General features: G+C 50.2%; 1 protein-coding gene across 5 annotated transcripts in view; it reads right to left on the minus strand.

Moving 5' to 3' along the window:
* The window catches only part of LOC121439762 (DNA (cytosine-5)-methyltransferase 3A), a 109,070-nt gene that overhangs the window by 55,909 nt on the left and 29,878 nt on the right, over positions 1–23,283 (minus strand). For all 5 annotated transcript variants that reach the window (XM_041640380.1, XM_041640379.1, XM_041640382.1 and 2 more), the window contains exon 3: positions 9,987–10,091. In XM_041640380.1, the coding sequence (XP_041496314.1) occupies positions 9,987–10,091 (105 nt within the window). The remainder of the gene's footprint in view (positions 1–9,986; positions 10,092–23,283) is intronic.

Genomic DNA, 23,283 nt, shown 5'->3' on the forward strand with positions numbered 1-23,283 from the left:
CCTCTCAAGTCCCTCTAGGTTCTTATGACTTCTGCCTGGCTCTGCCCCTCCCCCAGAGACTTTTCCTAGTGTGGACTCAGCCAAGAAAAACCTACCAGGCTATCACAAGCCATGGCAATGGGGTATGAGGACAGGCGTGTCCAGTAAGTAGCCAGCCCAGTGACATAGAGTTCTAGCAGGATACCAGTCCACCTACATGAGGGCCTAGCTGAGCTCTTTGAAGACAACTGCAAAGGGTTTGGGGTGGGGCTGGAGACATGGCAAAGTAGTTAAGAGCACTTATTGCAGAGGACCTGGGTTTAGTTCCCAAGACCCACATGTGATGTGGGAGGTGATATATGCTATGAATGTTTTATTGCCATTGGTCAATAAAGAAGCTGCTTTCGGCCAATGGCTTAACAGCGTTAAAAGCAGGCTAAAATGGATATATAGAGAGAGCAGGCAGAGTCAGAGAGAAGCCAGGTAGCAGCCACTGCAGACAGACAAGACAGATGCGCTGGAATCTTGCTGGTAAACCACAGACACATGGTGATACACAAATTAATAGAAATGGGTTAATTTAAGATATAATTTAAGATATAAGAACTAGCTAACAATATGCTTAAGCTATTGGCCAAACAGCATTGCATATAATATAGTTTCTGTGTGATTATTTCGGGTCTGAGCTGCTGGAACAAATGAGCAGCCTCCCCCAACACATATTGTGGGTCACAACCATCTATAACTTCAGTCCCAGGGGATCCAATGCCCTTTTCTGGTACCTCTGGGGCACCAGCACATATGCTCATATACATAAAAATAAACATAAAGCAAAACTTTTTCTTTATTTTTTTTTAGATAGAGTTTCTCTGTGTAATAGTCCTGGCTGTCCTGAACTCATTCTGTAGACCAGGCTGGCCTAGAACTCACAGAGATCTGCCTGCTTCTGCCTCCCAAGTGCTGGGACAAAGGTGCATGTCACTGCCACCTGGCTATAGGCAAATTTTTAAAAAGGTTCCAGGGGAACTGGAAGGTCCTGTGAAAGAAGCATTGTATGCAGGGCAGCCACGTAGCAAAGGAAGTCCCTTTACAACCACTTCTGAGGGATGGGAAGATGGCTTGGCAGTTAGGAACACTGGTTGTTCTTCCACAGGACCCAGTTCAATTCCCAGGACTCACATGGCTCACAAGCATCTTAGCTCCAATCCATGGTACCCACAGGCACCAGGAACACACAATGTAGGCAAAACGCCCATACGCATAAGATAAATAACTGAAAAGTAAGAGCATGGGGTTCCCACCTCTGCTGTCACATAGGTGGGGAGTCTGGGAAGGAACCCTAGGAAGTAGTGTCTCCCCAGTGCTATGCTCATCCTACCCCCCATCTGACATGACTTCAGGACCCACAGAGCCTTTGTCACTCTCTGGAGAGCCATAATCACTTCCCCTTGGTCATTCACTGCCATTCCCAGGCGTCCCAGCTTGGTGATGTCTTTCCCGAGATGGAAAGAACCGCCATGTGCTGCATCTGTTGCTTTTCTTGCTGAAAAACACCTGACAAAAGCAACTCAAGGAAGGAAAGGCTCATCCCGGGATGCTATCCATCACGGCATGGGAGGGGGCGGCAGCTGGCCACACTGCATCAGCGTCAGGAAATGGAGGGGATGCTGGCACCCAGCTGCCTTTCTCCTTTTCATGCAGTTCAGGGTCTCAGCCCAAGGAATGCCGCCTCCCACATTCTGGTTGGGTCTTCCAACTTCAGTGAACCCCAACTAGTGCCCCCCCCCAGACATGCCCAGGGGTTTGTCCCTTAGGGGTGAGTCTTGATCTGGTCACTTGGCAGTCAGTGTTAAACATCACATGCATACAATAGTCCAGGTGAGCAAGGACGGTCAAAGGCTTCCCTAGGGCCCACGTGCTGGCCACTGTGGCATGGATGGAGAGAGGGTGGCGTGACTGGACCACTGGGAGGACACAGCAACAGAGACCAACGCATGGGAGAGGCTTATTGGAAGTGACCCTAAGACGTGATGCCAGGAAGGAGTCAAGATGGGGTACAAAGAGAGGTGGGCCTTCTTATTTGTTATTCCAAGTTCACTGGAATAACAATGAATATATAATATCAGCTATCCTCCCACTGGGTTTGTTATTTCCTCCAAGGCCAGTGTGGAATCCAGCATGTTAGTGCTTTGCCACTAAGCTACACCCCCAAAGTTAGAACCAGCTATCTATAGTAATTTCTACTGATTATTTCAGAAGCCTTGGTCTTTGACAACAGCCCTGACATTGTCCCCACTGTGCCATTGCTGGAGCCTATGGCACCTCCTGACATTGTCCCCATTGTGCTGTAGCTGGCGCCTGCGGCATCTCCTTTGCTCCTCCATCTATCTGATCAGGGGCCAGTACTATGGTTTTCTACACTCTCACCAGGTCCTGGACTTCTTGGCCCCATGTTCCCTCCCTATTTCTCAAAGAATACAGAGTAAAAACACCAGGTGTGATTGTGTATGCCTATAAACCCAGCACTTTAGAGGCCGAGGCAGGAGGATTGCCAGTTGGAGACAAGTCTGAAATACACAATATGATCCTGTCTCAAAAATAAAAATAAAAAAGCTGGGTATAGTGGTGTACACCTTCAATCCCTACACTTGGGAGGCAGAGACAGGCAGATCTTTGCAAGTTTGAGGCTAGCCTGGTCCACACAGTGAATTTCAGGACACCATGTCTCAAAAATAAAATAAGGAGTAAAATCCCTCAGGCCACCTGCACACTATCTCTCCAGCCCAAGTAAGACTATTATAATGGAACCTTAGTCTACAGATAGGCTGGTAGGTGAGGGCCTGCCTCTCAATCTATACAACTCACTGGCTGCCCTGATCACAAGGCCTCAGGAAGGCCTGTCACTTTTCCCTGGCAGCTCCCCTCCCTCCTTTAAGGGTCAAGTAAGCTTCACATGTCCCAACAAGTCTTCCCTGGCTCTATGGCCTCAAGGTTCCCACCACTGACCAGGCCCCTCCACGCTGGACTCCCTCACAGTTCACTTGAGTGTTCGGGAGAGCAAATCTTCAGGGAAGAGTTAAATGTCTGGAGCTGCACCTCAACGCCCCCTCCAGCCCTGTCTTCCTCGTGCCTCCTGGAAGGCCACTGCTGGGATAGACCGATTGATCATCAGGGAGCAGCAGCCCAGACTAAGAGAGACTAAAATCAAGGGGGGAATCAGCCACTAAGTGTCAGTTCAAAGAGCAGTTCTGTCTAGAGACAAAAAGGGCATTCTTTTGGGGAAAAAATCAAATGGTTCTGAGACTGGAGAAGCAACCTACTTTGTGAAGCCATCGGAGCTGAGTAAGCCTGCCCAGCCAGCTGAGGCTCGGTCCCACAGCTCCCTGGCTTCCCCTGGCTTCTACCCTTCTGCCCTACAGTGCTGCCCTCTGGAACCAACTCCCTCCTAGCTGAGCAGGAGGCTGCTATGGAGTAAGGAGACCAGCCTAGCTCAGCTGAGCTCAGCGCCAGCTCCCACCCACTCCTCCTCCCGCCCTTGCCGGGTTATTCTTAGCAGGAGTGACCTCAGAATGCTCCCTCCAAGCAAAAATAACCCTGGAGGAAGTTGGTAGGTATAAATCCCCACTGATACGCATGCAGCTAGCAAACAGTGTAGAAGTTTGCAGGACAGGTCTCTCTCTCTCTCTATCATACACACACACACACACACACACACACACACACACACACACCTACCTCCTACCCCAACTCTATAGCCTGGTGGGCCAAGGCAGAAACTGTCCCTCTGATGCCCCAGTTGGAACCATCCACAAAGAACAAAGACCTCTGCAGAGCTGTCTGGGCTTGTGACCAAGCAGGAACCAGCCTTACACAGTCTCACTTGTCAGACTGCAATGTCTTCAGGAGCTGGTGAACAGGGAAATGGCCCTTTCTTCCCACTGGGACACACAGACACACACAGACACACACAGACACACACACACCTCCTCCTCTATTGCATGGGCACTGGCCAGCCCACGGGCCCTGGCCCAGGTGCCAGCTCCCTTCCTAAGCCCCTCCCAGCCCGGCAGCTGGCTTCCTGTTTCCTGTTGCCGGCACTATCTTGGCTTTCACCAATGCAAAGCTGCCAGCTAAGCAGGCCAATGCCTACTCTGAAGCAGGCTCTCTTCCCAGTCCTTGAGCCACTCCAGCTCCCCCAGTTATACCTGGACTCCTGAGATTCATGTCAAACTCTTCCCTCAGCTATATTTCCTTTTTTTTTTTAAATTATTTTTTGAGACAGGGTTTCATGTGGCCCAGGCTAGCCTTGAATTTGATTCTAGCTAAGAATGACCTTGAACCTCTGATCCTCCAGATCCCAAGTGCTGGCATAGCTGGCGTGTTTACACAGTGCTGAGCATCAAACCCAGCGCCTTGCGTTTGTACGGCAAACACTCTACCAGCTGAACTACACCCCAGACCTCGGTTTTCTTTGTATGTTTTCTGGAACAGTTTGCACATATTTTCAAACAGCCCTGCATTCATATATTAACTTAAATAAGAGCCTTTGGGGACCCAGGCTCTCAAGCCTTGTATACATTAGTGAGAAGGAAAACACAGGGCTTCATAGTAGGGGGTGGGGGATCCAAGTGGTGAAACTTTTAACTAATTGTTATTGTGTGTGTGTGTGTGTGTGTGTGTGTGTGTGTGTGTGTGTGTTCATGCCATGGCACTCTTTGAAGGTCAGAGGACAACTCTTGGCAGCCAGTTGTTTCCACTCCCCGTGGATTTTTCAGTCTTTTACCTACTAAGTCATCTCGACAGCCTGAGGGAAGCCTTTCAAATGGCCTTTGCAGGCAACAAAGCACTATTGGCCTTTATTCTTGGTCTTGGTCCTTGGCGGTGGTGTAATGAAAAGAGCTCCACTTGGAAGTCATGCAAAAGAGATGGTACCAAGGGTCAAGAGGCAGGAGGATTGTGGCAAGTTCAACGACAGCCAGGGCTACAAAGTGAGATTGTCTCAAAAAACAGCCAATGCACACCCCAAACCAGTTAGGTGCGGTGGTCGTTCCCGCCTGCCAGCTCAGTGCCTGAGAGATGGTGGAGGCAGGAGAACCAGCGGACTGGAAACAACACAGGCGCAAGGACTCATGGACGTGATACTGTACTTCGATTATAGAAGGGGTGGGAGGAGGGGGAGGGAGAAGGAGGAAGAAATTTTCAGGACTGGGGGCATGGCTCAGGCTGAGATTTTGCTGAAGCTCTGTAAACTAGGTTTGAGCAGCACTGTGTGATCATGTAAAGAAGTAGATAATTAAATTGCAGCTTAGAACCGTCAAGACAAGCAGCAACCATGTTTCTGGAAGCGAGGCCTGCAGACCACTGCCATCCAAATGCGTGCCTTCCAGTTCGTCTGGTCTCTTAGTTCTTCACCAGTATGATTTTATAACCGGCCAAGAAGAGTCTTTCCATCTAAGGGGGCCAAATGAGCTTAGGGTTTTTTTTTTTTTATTTTACTTATTTTAATTTCTAGTTAAAATTTAATTGTGTGTGTGCATGTGGGTGTGGCTATGTGTGTATTATCGGGAGGGGGAGAGGAGGTGCATACACCACAGCATGGGTGTGGAGATCCCAGGACAACTCCGTGGAGCCAGTTCTCTTCGCTCCTTTTTGGTTCCGGGACTGAACTCAGGCTGCCGGCTACGAGCAGTGAGTACCAGTCCCTTGGCTCACCGGACTATGAAAGAGCACCGGTGGGGAGATGAGCCTGGGGGTCAGCAAGAATACAAGGTTCTTCTGCCCAAGGGGTAAGTGTTGGGCACTAGTGGTGGGGGGGCGAGGAAAGTGACATGGTAGGTGCTGGGAAGTTGGATATAATGCTCTGGAGCGTGTCTTATAAGAAACTGGGAGTCCTAGAGCTCAAGAGATGGCCCCACCATTAAGAGCACTTGCTGCTCTTCCAGAGGATCCAGGTCCCAGAACCCACATGGTAGCTCACACCCTGCTGGGCTCAGTGGCACACACCACACACCTTTAACCCCAGTACTCCAGAAGGCCAACCTGGTCTTCAGCCAGGGCTACACAGTGAGGCCCAGTGAAAGAAAAAGAGATGGGGGGAGTGGGGCAGGGGGAAATATGGTGTCCCTACAGCAGTGAGTGGCTCTCAACCTGTGGGTCTATGGTCCCTTTGGGGCACAAACAACCCTTTCACAGTGATTTCCTAAGGCCACTGGAAAACACAGATATTTACATTAAGATTCACAACAGTATCAAAAATGCAATGATGAAGTAGCAATGAAAATAATTTTATGGTTGAGGGTCATCACAGCATAAGGAACTGTATAAAAGGGTCACAGCGTTAGAAGGTTAGGAATGGCTGCCCTAGAGTCTCAAGAACAGAGACCTGGCAAGCAGGACAATACTGTGACTCTCTTCTTTAGTACATGAGACTGGAAGATACATTTCTTCTTCCTAGGTGAAGGGCGAAGTGAAGTAGGCTGGACATCTCTGGCTCAGGGTGCTAACACAGCAACACCGAAGGGCAGATATCTGAGGATGGCAACATAGGACAGGCCTGGGGACAAACTGAGGAGGACGTCAAGGGTGCTCAATCCTGGGGCCGAGGAGGAGCACTGGTGCACCTGAAGCTCTGCAGTGCTGCGGGAGTAAAGCCAGCATGAAGGAAGTCCTCTGTGGCCGTGCTCCCCTGCATCTCTCGGCCTCCCCGTCTCTCCCTCCCTGCCCTCTGCAGGCTTCCTGGGAGACAAACTGGGTCTCTAATGCTCCTTGGGAATCCAGCCCTGGGCCATGCTGCAGCAAAACACAGAGAAGCCTGCAAAGCTCCTGCTGAGAAGGAGATAGGGACCCCAGGAGAGAGGAAGAAGCCAGGACCGTACACCTGCCCCACAAGGCAAAGAACACAGCCTCAGGCCATCAGCAGCGGCAGTAACCCAGAAGCATCCCCAGGCGGTCTCCCAGTAAAAACTTCATTTTCTGAGCTGACTTTCTCTGTTCCCTCCAAAGTATAAGGTGTCCCTTAAATTTTTTTTAAAGCAACTGGAGACAGAGTTTATTTTCATTTAAATTTTCTGTTCTTTTTTTAAATAAATCTATTTATTTATTATGTATACAGTAGTCTCGGTATTCTGCCTGCATGTATCCCTGCAGGCCAGAAGAGGGCACCAGATCTCATTACAAATGGTTGTGAGCCACCATGTGGTTGCTGGGAACTGAACTCAGGACCTTCGGAAGAGCAGGCAATGCAACAACTGAGCCATCTCTCCAGCCCCAATTTTTTTTTTAATGTATAAGTGTTTTGCCAGCTTATGTGTCTATGTTCTACATCCATGCCTGGTGCCCTTGGAGGTGGGAAAGAGTGCATCAAATCTCCTGGAACTGGAGTTGTGTATGATTGTGAGCCACCATATGGGTACTGGGAGTCAAACCGGGGTCCTCTGCAGAAGCAACAAGTGTTCCAAACTGTTAGGCCAACTCTCCAGCCCTTCATAGCAACACTTTTTAAAATTTAATTTAATTTTTTAGACAGGGTCTCACCATGGCCAAGGCTGGCTTCAAATTTAGCTGAGGATGACCTTGAACTTCTAACCCTCCTGCCTCCACACTCACAGATGTGTGCGCCAAGTTCAGTATTGTACGGTACTGGGATCAAACCCAGGGATCCATGTTAGTGATATTTTATTTGTATTTTAATAAAGCTTGCCCAACGCTAAGAATGCAAAACTAAGCCACTAGAGGCCAGGGAGTGGTGGCATACACCTTTAATCCCAGGATTCGGAGACTGAGGCAGATGGACCTCTGTGAGTTCAAGGCTACCCTGGGCTACACAAGCTCAATCCAGAAACAGATCCAGGTGGTGGTGGCTTACACCTTTAATTCCAGTGTTTGGGAGTCACACACCTTTAATCCCAGTACTAGGGAGATGGAGACAGGGGCTAGGAGCAATAGGGCTGGGAAGAGAGAGGAATGCAAAAGGGAAGAGACAGGCTCTCTGGAGTATGGAGACTGAGGATTCCTGGAGACAGGATCTCACCCTTTAGGTCTGAAGAATTGGTAGAGGTAAAAGATCTCTCTGGTGATTGGCTGCTTTGTTTTTCTGATCTTCAGCTTGAATCTCAATATCTGTCTCTGGGTTTTTATTATTCATGCTACAGATTCATGCGCGCTAGGCAAGCACTCTACCAACCAAGACACATTCCCAGACCACAGGGCTTCCTTCTAACATTCATCTCATGCCCCGGATTCCTCAGTTAGCACGAGCTCTCCAAGGAGCTTTCTGTCCAGGGCCTCTCCTCTGTATCCAGGTGGCTATAGTGTCACCTAGGACACAGGCTGGACTGTATCCACCTTTTGTGATGTGCACCGCCTCCCCAGGGGGGCTGCTCAGAGGTCAGTATTGGAGCCCACCCCTAAGGCCTGCAGCCTGGCCTGCAGACACTGGCCGCTAAAATTATGCAAGTTTAATTATCTGGCCAGCACTGGCCATTTGGGCTCCACTTTGCTGTTTCCAAGTACCCCAGGAGGGTACAGGCATTCACGGCAGCCCTGTTCCAACGAGGAATTGGTCAGAGGGTACGTGACCGTATGAGGTCACATAGCTTCAAACTGAGGACTTCTTTCTCCTGACAATCTGTGACTGCCGTGGTACCCATGCTCAGCAGCAGCTGGTAGAGACTGGGTCACGCACCTCGCTGTCACTGCACTCTAGAAGGAAAGCATCCTGCCTGTCCTTCTCAGTGGCAAGTACAAGCTCATAAAGGTGGTGAGCTGTGAAGCTGGCATTTGAACCCAGGTCTTCTGGATTCCAAAGACAGGATTTTTCTCTCTGCAATGAAGCCGGATCCAGGCATGGGCTGAATGACTCCCTTCCAGTCCCCATTCTGCAAGTTATTTCCTTATACCCTCTGACCCAGACTTTCCCCCTCTCTCAGTGTGGTGCCTTCCTTTTGATTTTAGACCGACAAATTGGAGTCAAGGGGTCACTGCCTCTTTATTTGTTACAGGTGGTGGCTCTGGGTCCTCAGCAACTAACTAGAGTGGAGAAATTTGTTCTGCAGATTACAGGCTGAGGCGCCTCAGGGGGGACAAGGGTGTGCCTACAGTCACAGGGGGCCAGCTGCCCCTTTGCACACCTTCACCCCCCAAGGTGCTCTCAGGTGAGAGTGGGGCAGAAGTACCTGGGAGATCTGCCAGTGCCGCCTGCAGCAAACCGGAAATTCTTCTGAACTCTCCTTTCATCCTTCCATTGTCAAGTGAATTTTTCATTACAGGCCATAAAATATCCATGTGTGCTTTATTATGAAAATGTCCTAAATGACTTACCAGCTAGTCCCCTAACTCCCGCTCTTCCCTAGACCTACTTTCCTACCTAGCTGTGCAAAAATCGCTGTTCCCTGCCTTGCCTGCCTCCCCCCCCCCCCCCCCATCCTCCTGCTCTGAGTTTACCGTTCTCTGCTGGAAGGGCTAAGAGAAAGGAACCAGCTGGCCTTCTGCTGGGAAATAATTATCTACCAAAGTTAGGCATGAGGGAGGCCGGCTCTTCCAGCCCACAGCTTCACCACACCCCCAGCTCTCTCCATCTTGAGTAGACCCGGAGCTCCCCAAGACCTCAGCAGCATGGCTCCTTGAAGGAGGAGCTTGTGGGCGTCAGGAGGACCTGCACCCCTCCTGCAGAAGCGCAACATCCCTTCCTTTCTCTGGAACCAGGCTCTGACCTCGAGTCCTTTCCTCCAAAGTTCCCTTCCTGGGAGCAGAGGGACCTGCAGGGGCCCTTCTGGAGGGAAGCCAGGGGTCAGAGCCTGGCTGAAATCTTAGCTCCCATACCCACCAGCCAAGTTCCCTGGCCTCTAGTTCAAAACTGCAGGAAAATAGGGAAAGACAAGGTGTTCGGGAGGCTCAAAGAATGGAGAATCCAGCAAAGCCCTGCAGCTGGCCTTAATATCCCGAGGCCTTAGACACACATCGCCGCTGTCCACAGCACAGGAACGGGTAGCGTGAAAGAGGACACTCACCGGTGGGTGCTTGCGCTTCCGGCCAGGCCTCCCCACCTTCCGGGCCGTGGTGCTGGGTTCCTGGCGCTCTTCCTTGCCACGATTCTCCTCCTGTTCCTCTCCTTCCTGTGGGCACAGACACACCCGGTAAGTCAGAGCTGACCCAAGAGGCACTGTGTTCCAGGCTAGCTGGCCTGGCATTGGCCTCCTCCTGTCCTAATTCCACAACAGTCGCACATGCAGGGCTGTGCCATGCTGTCCCCACCCTTCCTGGATGGTAAAGCTGAGCTCCATCCAGATACATCCGGATCTCCATCTGCATACAGCTGGGGCAGATGATGTGCCTAGCAGGCACAAGACCCTAGGTTCAACCCCTAGCATTGACCAAATAAAAAAACTGGGTAAGACCTACAGGGCCCCCAGGAACCACACTCTCTGTGTGTGTATTTTAATTTTTTTGTTTTGTTTAAGATAGGGTCTCAGCTGGGCAGTGGTGGCACACATCTTTAATCCCAGCATTTGGGAGGCAGAGACAGGGGGATCTCAGTGAGTTAAAGGCCAGCTTAGTCTACAAAAAATGTTCCAGAACAGCCTGGAATATTACACAGGGAAACCCTGTCTCAAAAAACAAAACAAAACAAACAAAAAAGACAGGGTCTCTTGAATTTGCTATGTAGACGAGGCCTCAAAGGAAACCATCTGCTTCTGCCTCTTGAATGTCAGGATTAAAGGTGTTTGCCCCATGCTCAGCTCCCTTTTTGATTTTTTTTTTTCTTCAAAAGGGTTTTTCTGTGTAGTCCTGGCTGGCCTGAACTGTAGACCAGGCTGACCTCAAACTCAGAGATCCATTCCCTCTGCCTCCCGAGTGCTGGGATTAAAGGCTTGCGCCACCACTGCCCAGCTGTGATAAATAAATCTTAGAAAAAAAAAAAAGTGTGTGCCACCACCACTCTGCTTCCTTTTTGATTTTTAAGACAGGACCTCATTTAGCTCAGATTAGGCTCAAACTCCCTATGTAGCCAGGGATGACCCTGAACTACTACGTCCATCTCCGGGTGCTGGGCATGAGCCACCACACTTGGCTTTAACCATACTCCTTTTCTTTCTTCATGTGTAGGTGCACGTGTGTATGTTGTATGTGCATGCACGTGTGTGGAAACTTTAGGTGTTTTCTTCAATTGCTCTTCATCTTTTTTTTTTTCCTCCAAGACAGGGTTTCTCAGTATAGACTTGACTATTCTGGAGCTCACCCTTTAGACCGGGCTGGTCTCAAACTCACAGAGATCCGCCTGCCTCTGCCTTTGATGCTGGGATTAAAGGTATGCATTACCACTGCCCAGCTTGCTCTCTACTTTTTAAAAAATAATAAGAATCATTACATATAGGGTCAGGTGGTGGTGACTAACACCTTTAATTCCTAGCACTCAGGAGGCAGAGGCAGGTAGACCTCTGTGAGTTCGAGGTCAGCCTGGTCTACAGAGTGAGTTCCAGGACAGCCAGGGCTACACAGAGAAACCCTGCCTCAAAAAACCAAACCAAAAAGTACTACACATATTATTTGTGTGTGTGTGACTGTACACACATGCACCACAGTGTACATGAGAAGGTCAGAGGCCTTTCAGCTGACTGTCTCCACCATGCTGGATGTTGAACTCGGGTGGTCAGGCTTTGGGTCAAGTGATTTTTATCCAATGAACCATATCGCAATCCTAAACCTTCCTTACCTTTTGAGACCGGGTCTTCTCAGTGAACTCAATGGCACAGCTCAAATGGCTGTCAAGCACTTCCTGACTATGTCTCCCCAATGCTGGCGTTACAGCTATGCACTTCTCACCCAGCATTTATGTGGGTGCTGGGAAATCTGACCTCAGGTCCTCGTGTTGCATAGCAAGAACTTTACCCACTGAGCCATCTCCCTTGCCCCCATATTTTCCTAATCACTAGACCATAACACAAGGCTTTGGTAATGGATTTATTTCTGAGTCTCTTTGGTTTGGGTGTTAGGTACTGAACCCAGGACATCCTATCTGCTAGGGAAGTGCTCTACCCCTGAGCCATATTCCCAGACCACAGTAGCTTTTATTTAGATGAAGAAAAAAAATCTAAAAAGGAGCAAGCTATTTAATGAATCTTTATCGAAAACAAGACAACATGAGAAGAAACAGTCAATTTAGTGATGTTGTTTATAGTGCATACAGTACTCAAAATGCAGGCCTCTGTGCAGAATGCAGGAATTTCGTTCAGGCTGTAAATACCTCTTAGTCCATGTGGCCTGGCCCTGATATGTCATCATTCTACAGAAGCGTCCTGGAGACCATGGTACCCCTTGATCCTTCTCACTCATAAAGTTTTGTTTGCTTTGTTTCCATCTGTCAAAACCTACTCAGGGCCAAGACCTCTGGGCTTTACCTCCTGGGGCAGAGTTGCATGCCTAGAAAGTCCTGCTTCACTGCTCCAGCCTGGCCACAAACCACCTACAAGTCCCTTTTGACTCAGCAGACTCCAGCATGACTAACCACTGGCAGAAACAATGTTGGGGAAGGGGAAAGCGCCCTGGACCCAGCTGAAGAATAGTAAGTTGCTCCCCAAGCACCACATGGTATTAGTAGCTGAAAATGGCTTTGCAGATCTCACTGAAGAGCCAAGCCACAGAGACAGTGGTATCATGGACAGAGAAGGTGAGGGTGCCCAGTTTCCTGGAGATTTGAGATGGTCCTCCACATCCTACTCAACTTTCATTTTCTGCGATTTCAAAATAGTCTGTGGTTCACCACATTAATTTTCAGGTATTAGTAGGGCATGCAATGAAGACCTACTGTGACCAATCTCAGGCATCCGACAGACAACAAAGAGCACCCTTGACCTTTATACCCGTCTGCCCACTCACCCATCCATCCATCCATCCATCCATCCATCATCTACTCAAGGCATGTCTGGGAAGAAGACAATCACAGCTCAGGTTCTAACAATCCTCTGAAGAATGTGAGTGGAGATGACAGACAGGCATACCTCAGCACCCGCTGGTGGGGACAGTCCAGCTTGCAGAGGAGACAGAATAGACAGAGGCACAGATGCCGTCTCAGGGCATTGTAGGGTCAAGGAAGGTCTGTTACTAGGCAAGAGACATCTGGCAAGAGGTCATCAGAGCTGGCTTTGGAGGGCACTGCCACTGGGCACTGCACAACGGCATGAGGACAGGGGGTTGGAGAAGGGCTGGAAAGGACCATGTTGGGAGTCCAGCCAAAAAGATTCCCTGTGAGGAGTCAGCAAGCAGAGGAGGGTCCAGTGTGGAGGGAGAGAATGCGCCAAGACCACTGTCTCTGGGAGTTCCTTTTAGGAGAGGCTGAGAAGAGGTGCTAGAAGGCTCTGGAGAGACAGGCAACAGAAGGGGGACTCAGAGGGATCTCAAAGGACCTGCCATGGGTAGCCCAAGGTCATATGCCCAAGAGAAGCCAGGTTGTTGACTCAGAACTGTCTCCCAGGGTTCTAAAGATATCCCTGCAAGAAAGGGTTGCTGGGGATACACAGACCAAATCTGAACCATGCAGCTCAGAGTGTGAGGGTCACTGTGGGATGGCAACTTTGGGAGTGAGGTATTGCTTTAGGTTTGATTCTACCACAGCTTGTTTCCACCTTTATAAAACCATGAGGAGGTGGTAGACATGGCACAGGACCTGCCGCAGACTACAGCAGGTCCGGGGCTCCTGTTTCCTCATCTGGGATCCTGCTCTGAGCCTCAGTTCCTTATTCACAAGATGAGGTGAGAACGTGGCCATTCTGCCTGCCTCTCGGGGTACTAAAGTGAACAATGGCAGGGCTGCTGTCTATTTGTTTGCTGTTTCTTCCTCAGAGCCTAGGATGGATCCTGGAAGAACTACCTGGGATTTGAACTATTTCTTTAGTAAACTACATTTATTAGTTACTGGTTTGGGATTTGACCACCTAGATTTCGTTAGGAAAATCAGAGAGTGAAAGCCAACCTTGTCTTTAATCAGGAAAAAAAAAAAAAAAAGGTGACCACCACATAGCGATGACCAAAATCCAAAGTGGGCTAGATTGGTAGACTTGCCTAGTGTGCTTGAAACTGTGGCTGGATCCCTAGCACCGCACAAACCAGGCGTGGTAGGACATGCCTATAACCCCAGCACATGGGAGGTTATCCTTGGTTAAAAGGAGCGTTCAAAACCATCGGAGACCTTGACCAAAACAAAAATGGAAATTGAACCAAACCAGAGACACTTGGCCTTTTGGCACAGCCCCGCCCCTGTCCTCACAACTCACAGCAAACATCATGCTATATGGCTGTGGCCCACAGCTTCACCCCAGACAAGCTGCTCAGGCACGCTCCACACACTCAGTACACTCTTGCCACTGCCGATTCAAGGTAACCCAGCCCGGGAAGAAGGGGCCACCTCTCCAGAACCTGGAGAGTACCAGGCGGAGGCTATGTGCCAGTGCCAGGCCCGAACCTTATGCCCAGCATGAAGCAAGCTGTGCACAGACCTCCCAGACTTCAGAATCTACGTCCAGGCTTGGCTCCCACCTTCCCTGGTGGCTCAGAAGTACAGCTCTGTGGGAAGCAAGTTATCAGCATAACATTCTAAAATGGAGGGCGTGCTCTGCTCCGGGCCCGCCTGTGGTTCCTGCTGCTGGGCAGGGGCTGAGACACTGAGTGGATGAACAGATGGCCCGGGCCATGCCCTCAGTGACTCCAGGGAGGTGTATCAAGTGGTTTATTCTCGCATGGGTCAGGGGCCTGTTTTACAGTGTCTGTGCTGATGGGTTACGGAAAGGAATGCGAGGCATGCTTCTCAAATCTGTAAGCAGCACTGAATGAAGGGCATCTCTAATACTGAAATGCAAGAATCTGAGCGGCAGTAACCTGAGCATGTGGAAACAGCAACACATTTAGTGGGAACAGATTAGAGTCCAGGTTGGCCTCCTCATCTGTCAGGTTAGGAGATTCAGTTAGTCACTTTTAAGAGCGGGGGTGGGGGTGGGGGGACACAGAAATTATAAATGGGAATTTGGAAAGCAGGGCTGGGTGAGCAGGGTCTTCCTGTGCTCTGTGCTTCCTAGTCACCTCCGACTTACCATCTTCTCCACAGCCTGCTTTCCTCATCCGTAAAATGGGGATCAAATTTACTTCACAGTGACAGCATGACAATAAGTAAGGGGACAGATGAACACTGGCACGTGACAGTCGCTGGGGAACTGTTCGCTTCCTCCTGCCTCCATACAGTCTGGCCATGTTTCACAGGCCAGCATCCCCAGCACCCCACCCCCCACCCCTCCTGGCCTCCAGCAAATCCCAGCTCTCTCCTCCATGTGCAGCCATCACTCTCGAGCAGACAGATCCCAACATCTGGCTGCTGCCGTTGCTATGGTGAGCTATGCGGATGCTGGGGCTCCCCTTTCCCAAATTGGAAGGTGGATTATGTCATTCTACAGAGCTTAAGCCTCCTCTGAGGGGAACCCCAGGGGCCTGCAGGATCAAATCCAGCTCCTAGTTCTTGCAAAGGTCCCCTGGGCTCTTGCTTGAAAGAAAGCCTGTGTCTCCTTTCCATTCCAGGGCCCCGACACAGGCAGCAGGTGCAGAAGCGGCTGCTTCCCCAGGCATCTAGGCATAGTTATTTCTTCTGTCTGAACCACCTTTCCTGAAGGCTGCCCAGTCTCACTTCCTGGGCTTGTGTCCCCTGGTCTTCCTCTTGTCCCTACCTAGACTGAATAGGTAGATCCTGACAGAAGGGTGTCTATGTTTTTAATGCCTGCTCCATAGGAGTTCAACCTGGTTATCATGCTGACTACGAGCTTCTTAAAGGAAGCAACCAGAGCTGTTGTTTATTTTTGGTTTTGGAGGCAGAGTCTCAAACTTGCAATCCTGCCTTGGCCTCCCAATGCTAGGATTATAAGCATACACTACTATGCTGGGCCAATCGGGACTTCTTGGGAGGTAGAGGCAGGAGGATCAGAAGTTCTAGGCTAGCCTAGAGTACTTGAGAGCCTGTTTCAAAACCCCAAAACAAAATGAAGAAAGGCCTAGGCTGGTGCGCTTACACAAGACAGACACTGGAAACCCTTGGATGAGTGACTACCACACAGCGGATACTCAGGAAAGAATAGAGTCCACATACACAAATGAGATGCGCGCACAAACCTACAAACCACAAATACACAGTGCGCAGGGCTCCGGAGACACAGAGATCTTTGTTTCCATAGTCACAAACAGGATGATTATGGTTTTAGCCCAGCCTGGCCTAAAACTCATTATGTAGCCCAGGCTTGCCTCAAATTTAACACCAATCCTCCTGCCTTACCCTCTGAAGGACTGATAACAGGCATGAGCCACCACACCTGTGTTCTTTTCCATATGTTACTGTTTGTTGGGGAGGCCCTCAGGGTGTGACTCGGGGTGTCCACAATTCCCTGGTCCTGCTGCCTTCATCTCCCAAGTGTCAGGATTACAGGCATATGACACAATCCCAAATGTATCTTCCATACCTTAACACAATGGTCACTTTCCAGTTCTGGAGTCTTTACAGCGTGTGGGCACCTTCAGCAAGGGCGTCCTTCTAGATCAAGTGGTTCCCGTCAGCCTCTCTCTAAACTTCGGAGGCTACGGTTTGACCCACATTTTAGTGCAGCTCATGGGATGGATTATTTTAAGTCACACACAACTTTGTCTGATAAGCTTGGCTATGCCAACAATAATCACTAACACGTGTATAATACAGCAGAATCCACATACTCTTTTTTGTTGTTGGGTTTTGAAACAGGCTCTCAAGTATCAGAGGCTGGTCTTGAACTTCTGGTCCTCCTTCCTCTACCTCCTGACATTGGGATTATAGGTCTGCATTACTATGTCAGGCTGTTTCATTTTATTCTTCTGATTTACAGGAACCAGACTGGGTGTCATGTTTTCCCATGACACAGGTGGTAAACAAGAGAGACTATGAGATTCTTGGAAGGCGGAGAGGCATGCGAGAAGGCCTTCAAAACAAACGGCTCCACCTTCTCACTCCCAGCCTGTGGGTCTTTCCAATGTAGCTGCCATTATATCCCCCTATGCCATGTTCTACACACACACGTGCAAGCACACACAGCAAAAACATGAGTGAGGCACACTGACAACACACCTGATATTCACTGGCACACATACACACTTATTCATGCTTGCCTCTTCATTCCTAGACACAGGTACCCTTGTCCCACAAAGAGATATTTTGCCAGAAGCCCCTTCTCAAAACAGAAAGACATCCATGCTCCTGTCAGTGCTTAGACCAGAAGCCACTGACCCAGAATCTGCTGATCGGATGCCTCAAGTTGGTGTTTGAGTCAAGGGGATGAACGTGCCAGATCTAGCCAACTACCTGCCCAGGCCTCCCCGGACAATAAGCATGTACCGTCTTTGCCAGCTGGCTGGTCTCCCAGGGGCTGTCTGTGGCTGTGGAATTCGATGAAAAGAATTGTCCTCTGCAGGAGGCGAAGCCCTGCCCCGGCCGCCAGAGCATCCTATGGCGGGAGCCCTAGCAGGGCACGGCAGACCTGTACAAAACATGCACAGCTCTCACACGCACACATTCACACACAGACATGCCTTGTCCCCCGACAGATGTGGTTCTGACTACAGCCACCTCTGAAAGCTCATTAGCCTTTTGTTTCAATGATTCGACTGTAGTCGGCAAACATTCGGTGGCTTCGTGGGATAAATACTGATGGAAATTGTCCCTTCTAGCCAAAGGCCACATCCCTGGAGACAGGAGACCTGTCTTAGTGTCCCTTTGTGGTTCCCTATAGATTATGGGTATTTGTACATAGCAGGTGCTTCATACATGTTAAAGAGTTAGCAATAGTTTTGCCCTGCCAGGGCATCCATCCTGCCTCCACAAGCCTGCCTCACTTACTTCTGGAACAAACACAAACACAGTGGGCTGGATCTCACCCTCCACCAGCAGGCGAGGCAATAGGGATATGATAAAAATATCCACTGAGTACCTCCTAGGTCCTGGATACGAATGGACGCAGTCTCGAGCAGGAGATGACATAGAAACAAGCCCATGGCTGAGGCAATGCTGCGGTCTAGGGTGGAACAGCTGGCAACCAACCCTGTGGGCACTACACCCACTCATGCCTGCTCCTTCAGCAGCCCACCCTGATGGCCACCTGACCTCTGTCAAGTTCCCTAGCATCCTTTGGATCCCAACCTGTGGAATGGGGATAAAGGCAGCAGGCATCTCCCAGGCTACTATGAACAGCTGTGTTTAAAGGATATGCCTGAATGATCTGCCACATCATACAATGAAGTAAGATGCCTATGGCTGACACCTTAGCTGTCCTGCGGCACTGCAAAGGTAGCCACGGGTACAACCAGGCCTCCTGGGCCCAGGCCAAGTGACAGGGCAGAGGGGTCATTTCCTGTCCTAGGACACTCACTAGTTAAGGTCAGCTCTTCATGCTCCCTCTACATCACTGAGTCCAGTCTTCCCTACACTTACCCTACGGAACCTGCTTTCCTAACAGGGCTGAGTTCTGATCCTCACCTTATCATTTACAGCAGGAAGGACCCAAGTGATGACAGTCCTGGCTGGAGGCCCTGCGCAGGCTCCTGGAGCTATGCATGGCAGGCTATAGACCTCACTGCCACTTGCCTTGGTTTCCCTTCTGTCCCATGCATACAGGGACCTCAGGCCTTTTGTGCCTGCAGACCTGGAGAAGAGCTTCTCCTCACAATTCTGGCTCAGAGAGGGCTCCAGGCCACACTCAACACATCCCACCCTGGCTCCCTTCCCCCAAAGCCCCAAGGGGCCTACCTCCAAAAGGGGGCAGGAAGACAGGTAGGGGTGGAGGCAAGCAGGCAGGCCACAAGCAGAGGGACGAGTGATAGTTATCTAAAATCTAGATTAATTAGGCTAGCTTACTATGTAGCAGGTCCCTAGGTTAATCAATCACTCACACGCGCCATTTCCCTGAAGCATCCCAGGCAGTCCTGGAGCTGGCTCGGCGCTGAGTCATGCATGAGAGCCCTGATGTGAATCCAGGTCGGTCTCCAGGCCTGGCTGACCCCGCCCAAGGCCTTTCTGACAGCATGGCTACACTGGATGGCTCATAGCATCTATCTTTAAAGAATTTTAGACAATATAAGCCAAAGCCTGGGTCCTGGTCAGCTCTAGCGGACCACGTACATCAGAAGCCTGCCACAAGTGCCAAGCAGTCAATTACTCCACTAAGTAGAAATGTACAAGTCATTACCATGTGGGAAGGAAAAAAAAAAAAATCAACTTTTCTCTATTTAAACATACTCTAGGGATGGAGGTGGGGAGATGGCTCAGTGGCTAAAAGTGTTCATTGCTTTTTCAGAGGACCCGAGTTCTAATCCTAGCACTCACATTAGACAACTCACAACCAGCTGTAACTCCAGCTCCGAGGATGTGGCACCTCTAGCCGCCAGACCTCTACTCATATGTGGTATGCGCACACACATGTGGCACACGTACACACACACACGGCATATACACATACGCATGGCATGTACACACATACATGATATGCACACACACACGATTTAAAAATATGGTTTTGTTTTTTGTTTTTTTGTTTCTTGAGACAGGATTTCTCTGTGTAGCTTTGGAGCCTGTCCTGGAACTCTCTTTGTAGACCAGGTTGGCCTCGAACTCACAGCGATCCTCTGCCTCCCAAGTGCTGGGATTAAAGTCATGTGCCACCACTGCCCGGTAAAATAAATGATATTGAAAAAAATTAAATTAAGGAGGCAAGAGAAATGGCTCAGTGGTTAAGAGCACTGGTTGCTCTTCCAGAGGACCCAGGTTTAATTCCCAGCACCCACATGGCAGCTCACAATTGTCTGTAACTCTAGTCGTAGGGAATATGACACTCTCACAGAGACATACATGCAAGCAAAACACCAAAAATTTTTTTTTTAAATAAAAATATAAAAGTCCTCTAGAGATGCTCTTCAGAGGAGCCCCTAAGGAGCTGCCAGCCCTGAGTGAGCATGGAGGGAAATCTAAGCAAACACAGGCAGAGGAGCCCCGGAATGTTCCATGTTCCTGAAGACTGTGGACCCGCAAAAAAAGCCAGGATTTGAGGCTGGCAAGGACCTCACCCAAGGATGCCCTGAGCTCTGTGTCACACTGAGGAAGAGCTCAGTGCCAAGAGAGCCCTGTACTTGCCAGGCCTCTGGGCTGGAAGAGGGAGGTAAGAAAAGAGCCCTAGTCTTAGCCCCATGTACACCTACACACACACACACACACACACACACACACACACACTCATGCACACACTTTTGAACTTTCCAGCACAAATCCACACTATTGCAGTCTCCTCCACCCCACAACAGGAAGGGCAGGAGGGGTAAGCTGCCTGACGATCGGCCCGACTGCCATGGCATGGCCTTACCATCTTTATTCCCTCCTATCCCTGTCCTTCACTAGTCCTCCAGGACCATCTGGTCTACCTTGCAGACTTGTGGAACTGAGCTGAGTTAGAAGCTCCTGGAAAGGTAAGGAAGTCTGAAGACAGGGTTGGAGGGAGGAAGAAAAACAATACATCCAAAGAGTAAGGGATGTGGAGAAGTGAGATGCCCATAGTAGTGTCTGCAATGAGGAAGATTGTGTGTGTGTGTGCGCGCGCGCGTGTGCATGCATGTGTATGTGTCCACATTCCTACAGGAGCAGAAGTGCCTTTGACATCCACAAGGGAAGAGCTACACAAACCCTCAACTTTCATTGTAAATGAACACCCTTGAATCTGCAGCAGGAGAAACCCCTGCAACACTTCTGGGCAGCACAGCTGGAAGCCGCTGCTCACTCCACCCCCCTTCATCTGGGAGGACCCTGAATAGCACCCTGGGAGACTTCAGAGCAGTGGCTTAGCATTTCCAAGCTTCAATTTAGTTCTTAATAAGAGACTATCATAAGAATATCAGTGCCTTTGGGGTAACTGCAAGAAATAAAATAATGCATGTGGCGTATCTAGCAAACAATCAATGCTCAATGCATCTTGGCCACAAAGTATCTGAAGCCAGAGCAAAGGAAGCAGGCAGGTAATGGAAAGAGCCTAGGGCCTAGACCCTGCCTACTCCAGTTCATATGTGGGGTCTGAGGAAGCCCCTGAATGTTTTTGTTCCTTCCCCTCCATAGGGATGACATGTACTTCCATTTCCCCTCTGAGTTCCTTGACTCTCTACTTACCTCTTAGAGCCCCAGCCCTGTGCTATAGACTCATTTACCAATGCACTGCTCCCAATCCCCCCATGAGCCCCTCTGCTCTCAGCCTCCCCAAGCAGCAACCCCTGCCCAGCTCATAGATGGCAAAATGCAAGAATAGGGTTACTTCTATAGTCCCCTCTGTGTCCTCTGAGGCAAGCACAGCCCCTTTTGTCTTTCACCTCAACTGCACCCCACCTGTCTGGCCCTGGGCTCCCTGGTGGAGTCTCATGCCTCTTGGCTCCCATCCACGGCATTCTTTCTACTTCATGCCGCTGCAGACGCTGGGCAATCATGTGCAAGAGAAGGGCAGTAGACCTCACCCTCCCGGGCTGTGGGTGACAGACCCCTAGGGTCCCTTCCCCAGAGCTCTCAACTCTGCAGGTCAGGCAGGGGCTTGCACTATGCAGTTCCTCATGTTGGCAGGGAATGCTGAGCGGTTGGTTTGGGAGTCACATCTGAGTCACTCTGGTCTCCTGCAAACTGTAACCCATGAGAGTACAGTCAGGGCTTTCCCGGAGAGGAGGGTGATCGAGGAAGCAGCCAGCAGGAGAGAGGAGGCAAAAGCATGGCCCAGGAAGGGCACAAATGGTATCTGGAGGCAGCAAGGATAAGGCTAGACAAGCAGGTGGGGCTGGTGAATGAAAGGGCCAGCAGGAGCCTCACCCCTGCCCTCAGGCTCAGCAGATGGCTCCATTGTGCCAGGTGTCTGCGGCACCTCTGGAGGTTCTTTGGCTATAGAGCAAAGTCCATGTCCCCCATATGCAGCTACACAATGTCCTTGCCCTAGGCTGGCTTTTAAGGACCATTATGGCAACTGTCAGTGTCTCTACCTGCCTTTACCAGGTGTCTGTGAGCTGCAGCTGGAGCCAGTCCATAGGTGCTAGGGAGGGGTGCCAGGTGAGCTAGCACATGTGCTGTGGGTGTAGGTGGTTAGAAAGGAGGCCCAGCCAGGCCCCAGCCTTTGTCTATCCAGATTGCTGTCATCTTTTGGTATAATGGCCCCTGCCAGTATGTGAGTATGCTCGCTCTATCAGTCCCGTGATCTAGGGCTGGGTGTGTGCTTGTTGCCACCCGAGCCAGAGTAGTTACTATGGGTAGATAATAATAGCAATCGTAATCCCTCATAATTGAACCAGACTTTGCTGTCTGCAGGGCACTTCCCTGCCCGTGACCTCATCTGACTTCCACAGGCACCCTGTAAGACAGACAAGGCTGGAGTCACTATCCCCAGTTTCCAGCTGAGCAAACACAAGCCCAGAGAGCCTGAAGTCACATCTCCCACAAGTGGCAGCCCCAGGGCTGGGGCCTGGGACTTCTGACTCCTTTTAGTGTTCTTCCTCTGCTCCATGCAGAATTATCACAATACAGAGACCACCTGCCTTGCAGGATGGGGTGCACAGTCCAACAACAGGAGTCTGCCCCATCTGTGCGGGTGTCTGAAGTATGTGAAGGGGTGTCAGCATCCATCAGAGCGTGGAGCCAGGGCAGAGGAGGCTCAGTGTCACCCAGTCTAGCAGAGACACAAAGCCAGGCCCAAGGAAAGGGGGAATTAGCTATAGCACAGCTGCCATTGCAGAATACGGGAGACTGTAAGAATCTGTGCACTGTTTGAGTTCAGAGCAAGAGGAATTGAGGTAGCTTACAGGGAACTTAGATTGTCTAATCATTTCCCATGGGGTTAGAAGGGAGAGGCTGGAGGGCTGGGGATGTCGCCCAGTAAGCAGAGTATTTGCCAGGCACACACTAGGCTGGGTTTGAACACTGCATAAGCCAGCTGAAATAGCACAAGCCTAGTCCAGCACTCAGGAGGTAGAGATGGGAGGATCAGAGTTCAAGGTCATTCTTTGCTACAATAGGGCATTTAAGGCCAGCTTGAACTGCGTAAGACCAGTACAAAAGAGGGGAGTGGGTGAACTGAGAGCTCCCAAGAACCCAGTTCAGAGGCAGAGATGATTCCTGCCTTGTCAGTACATATGTCTACACACGTGTGCATACACACATACAAACACATACACACGCGCGCACACACACACAGAGCAATGTGCAGGGTTGCAGGCTGGGGCTCTGGACTTTTCGTGTGCACACCTATC

This window comes from Microtus oregoni, unplaced genomic scaffold (genome assembly GCF_018167655.1).
Source record: "Microtus oregoni isolate MIOR12 unplaced genomic scaffold, Mior012 000062F_ref0000492, whole genome shotgun sequence".
NCBI classification, from domain to species: Eukaryota; Metazoa; Chordata; class Mammalia; order Rodentia; family Cricetidae; genus Microtus; species Microtus oregoni.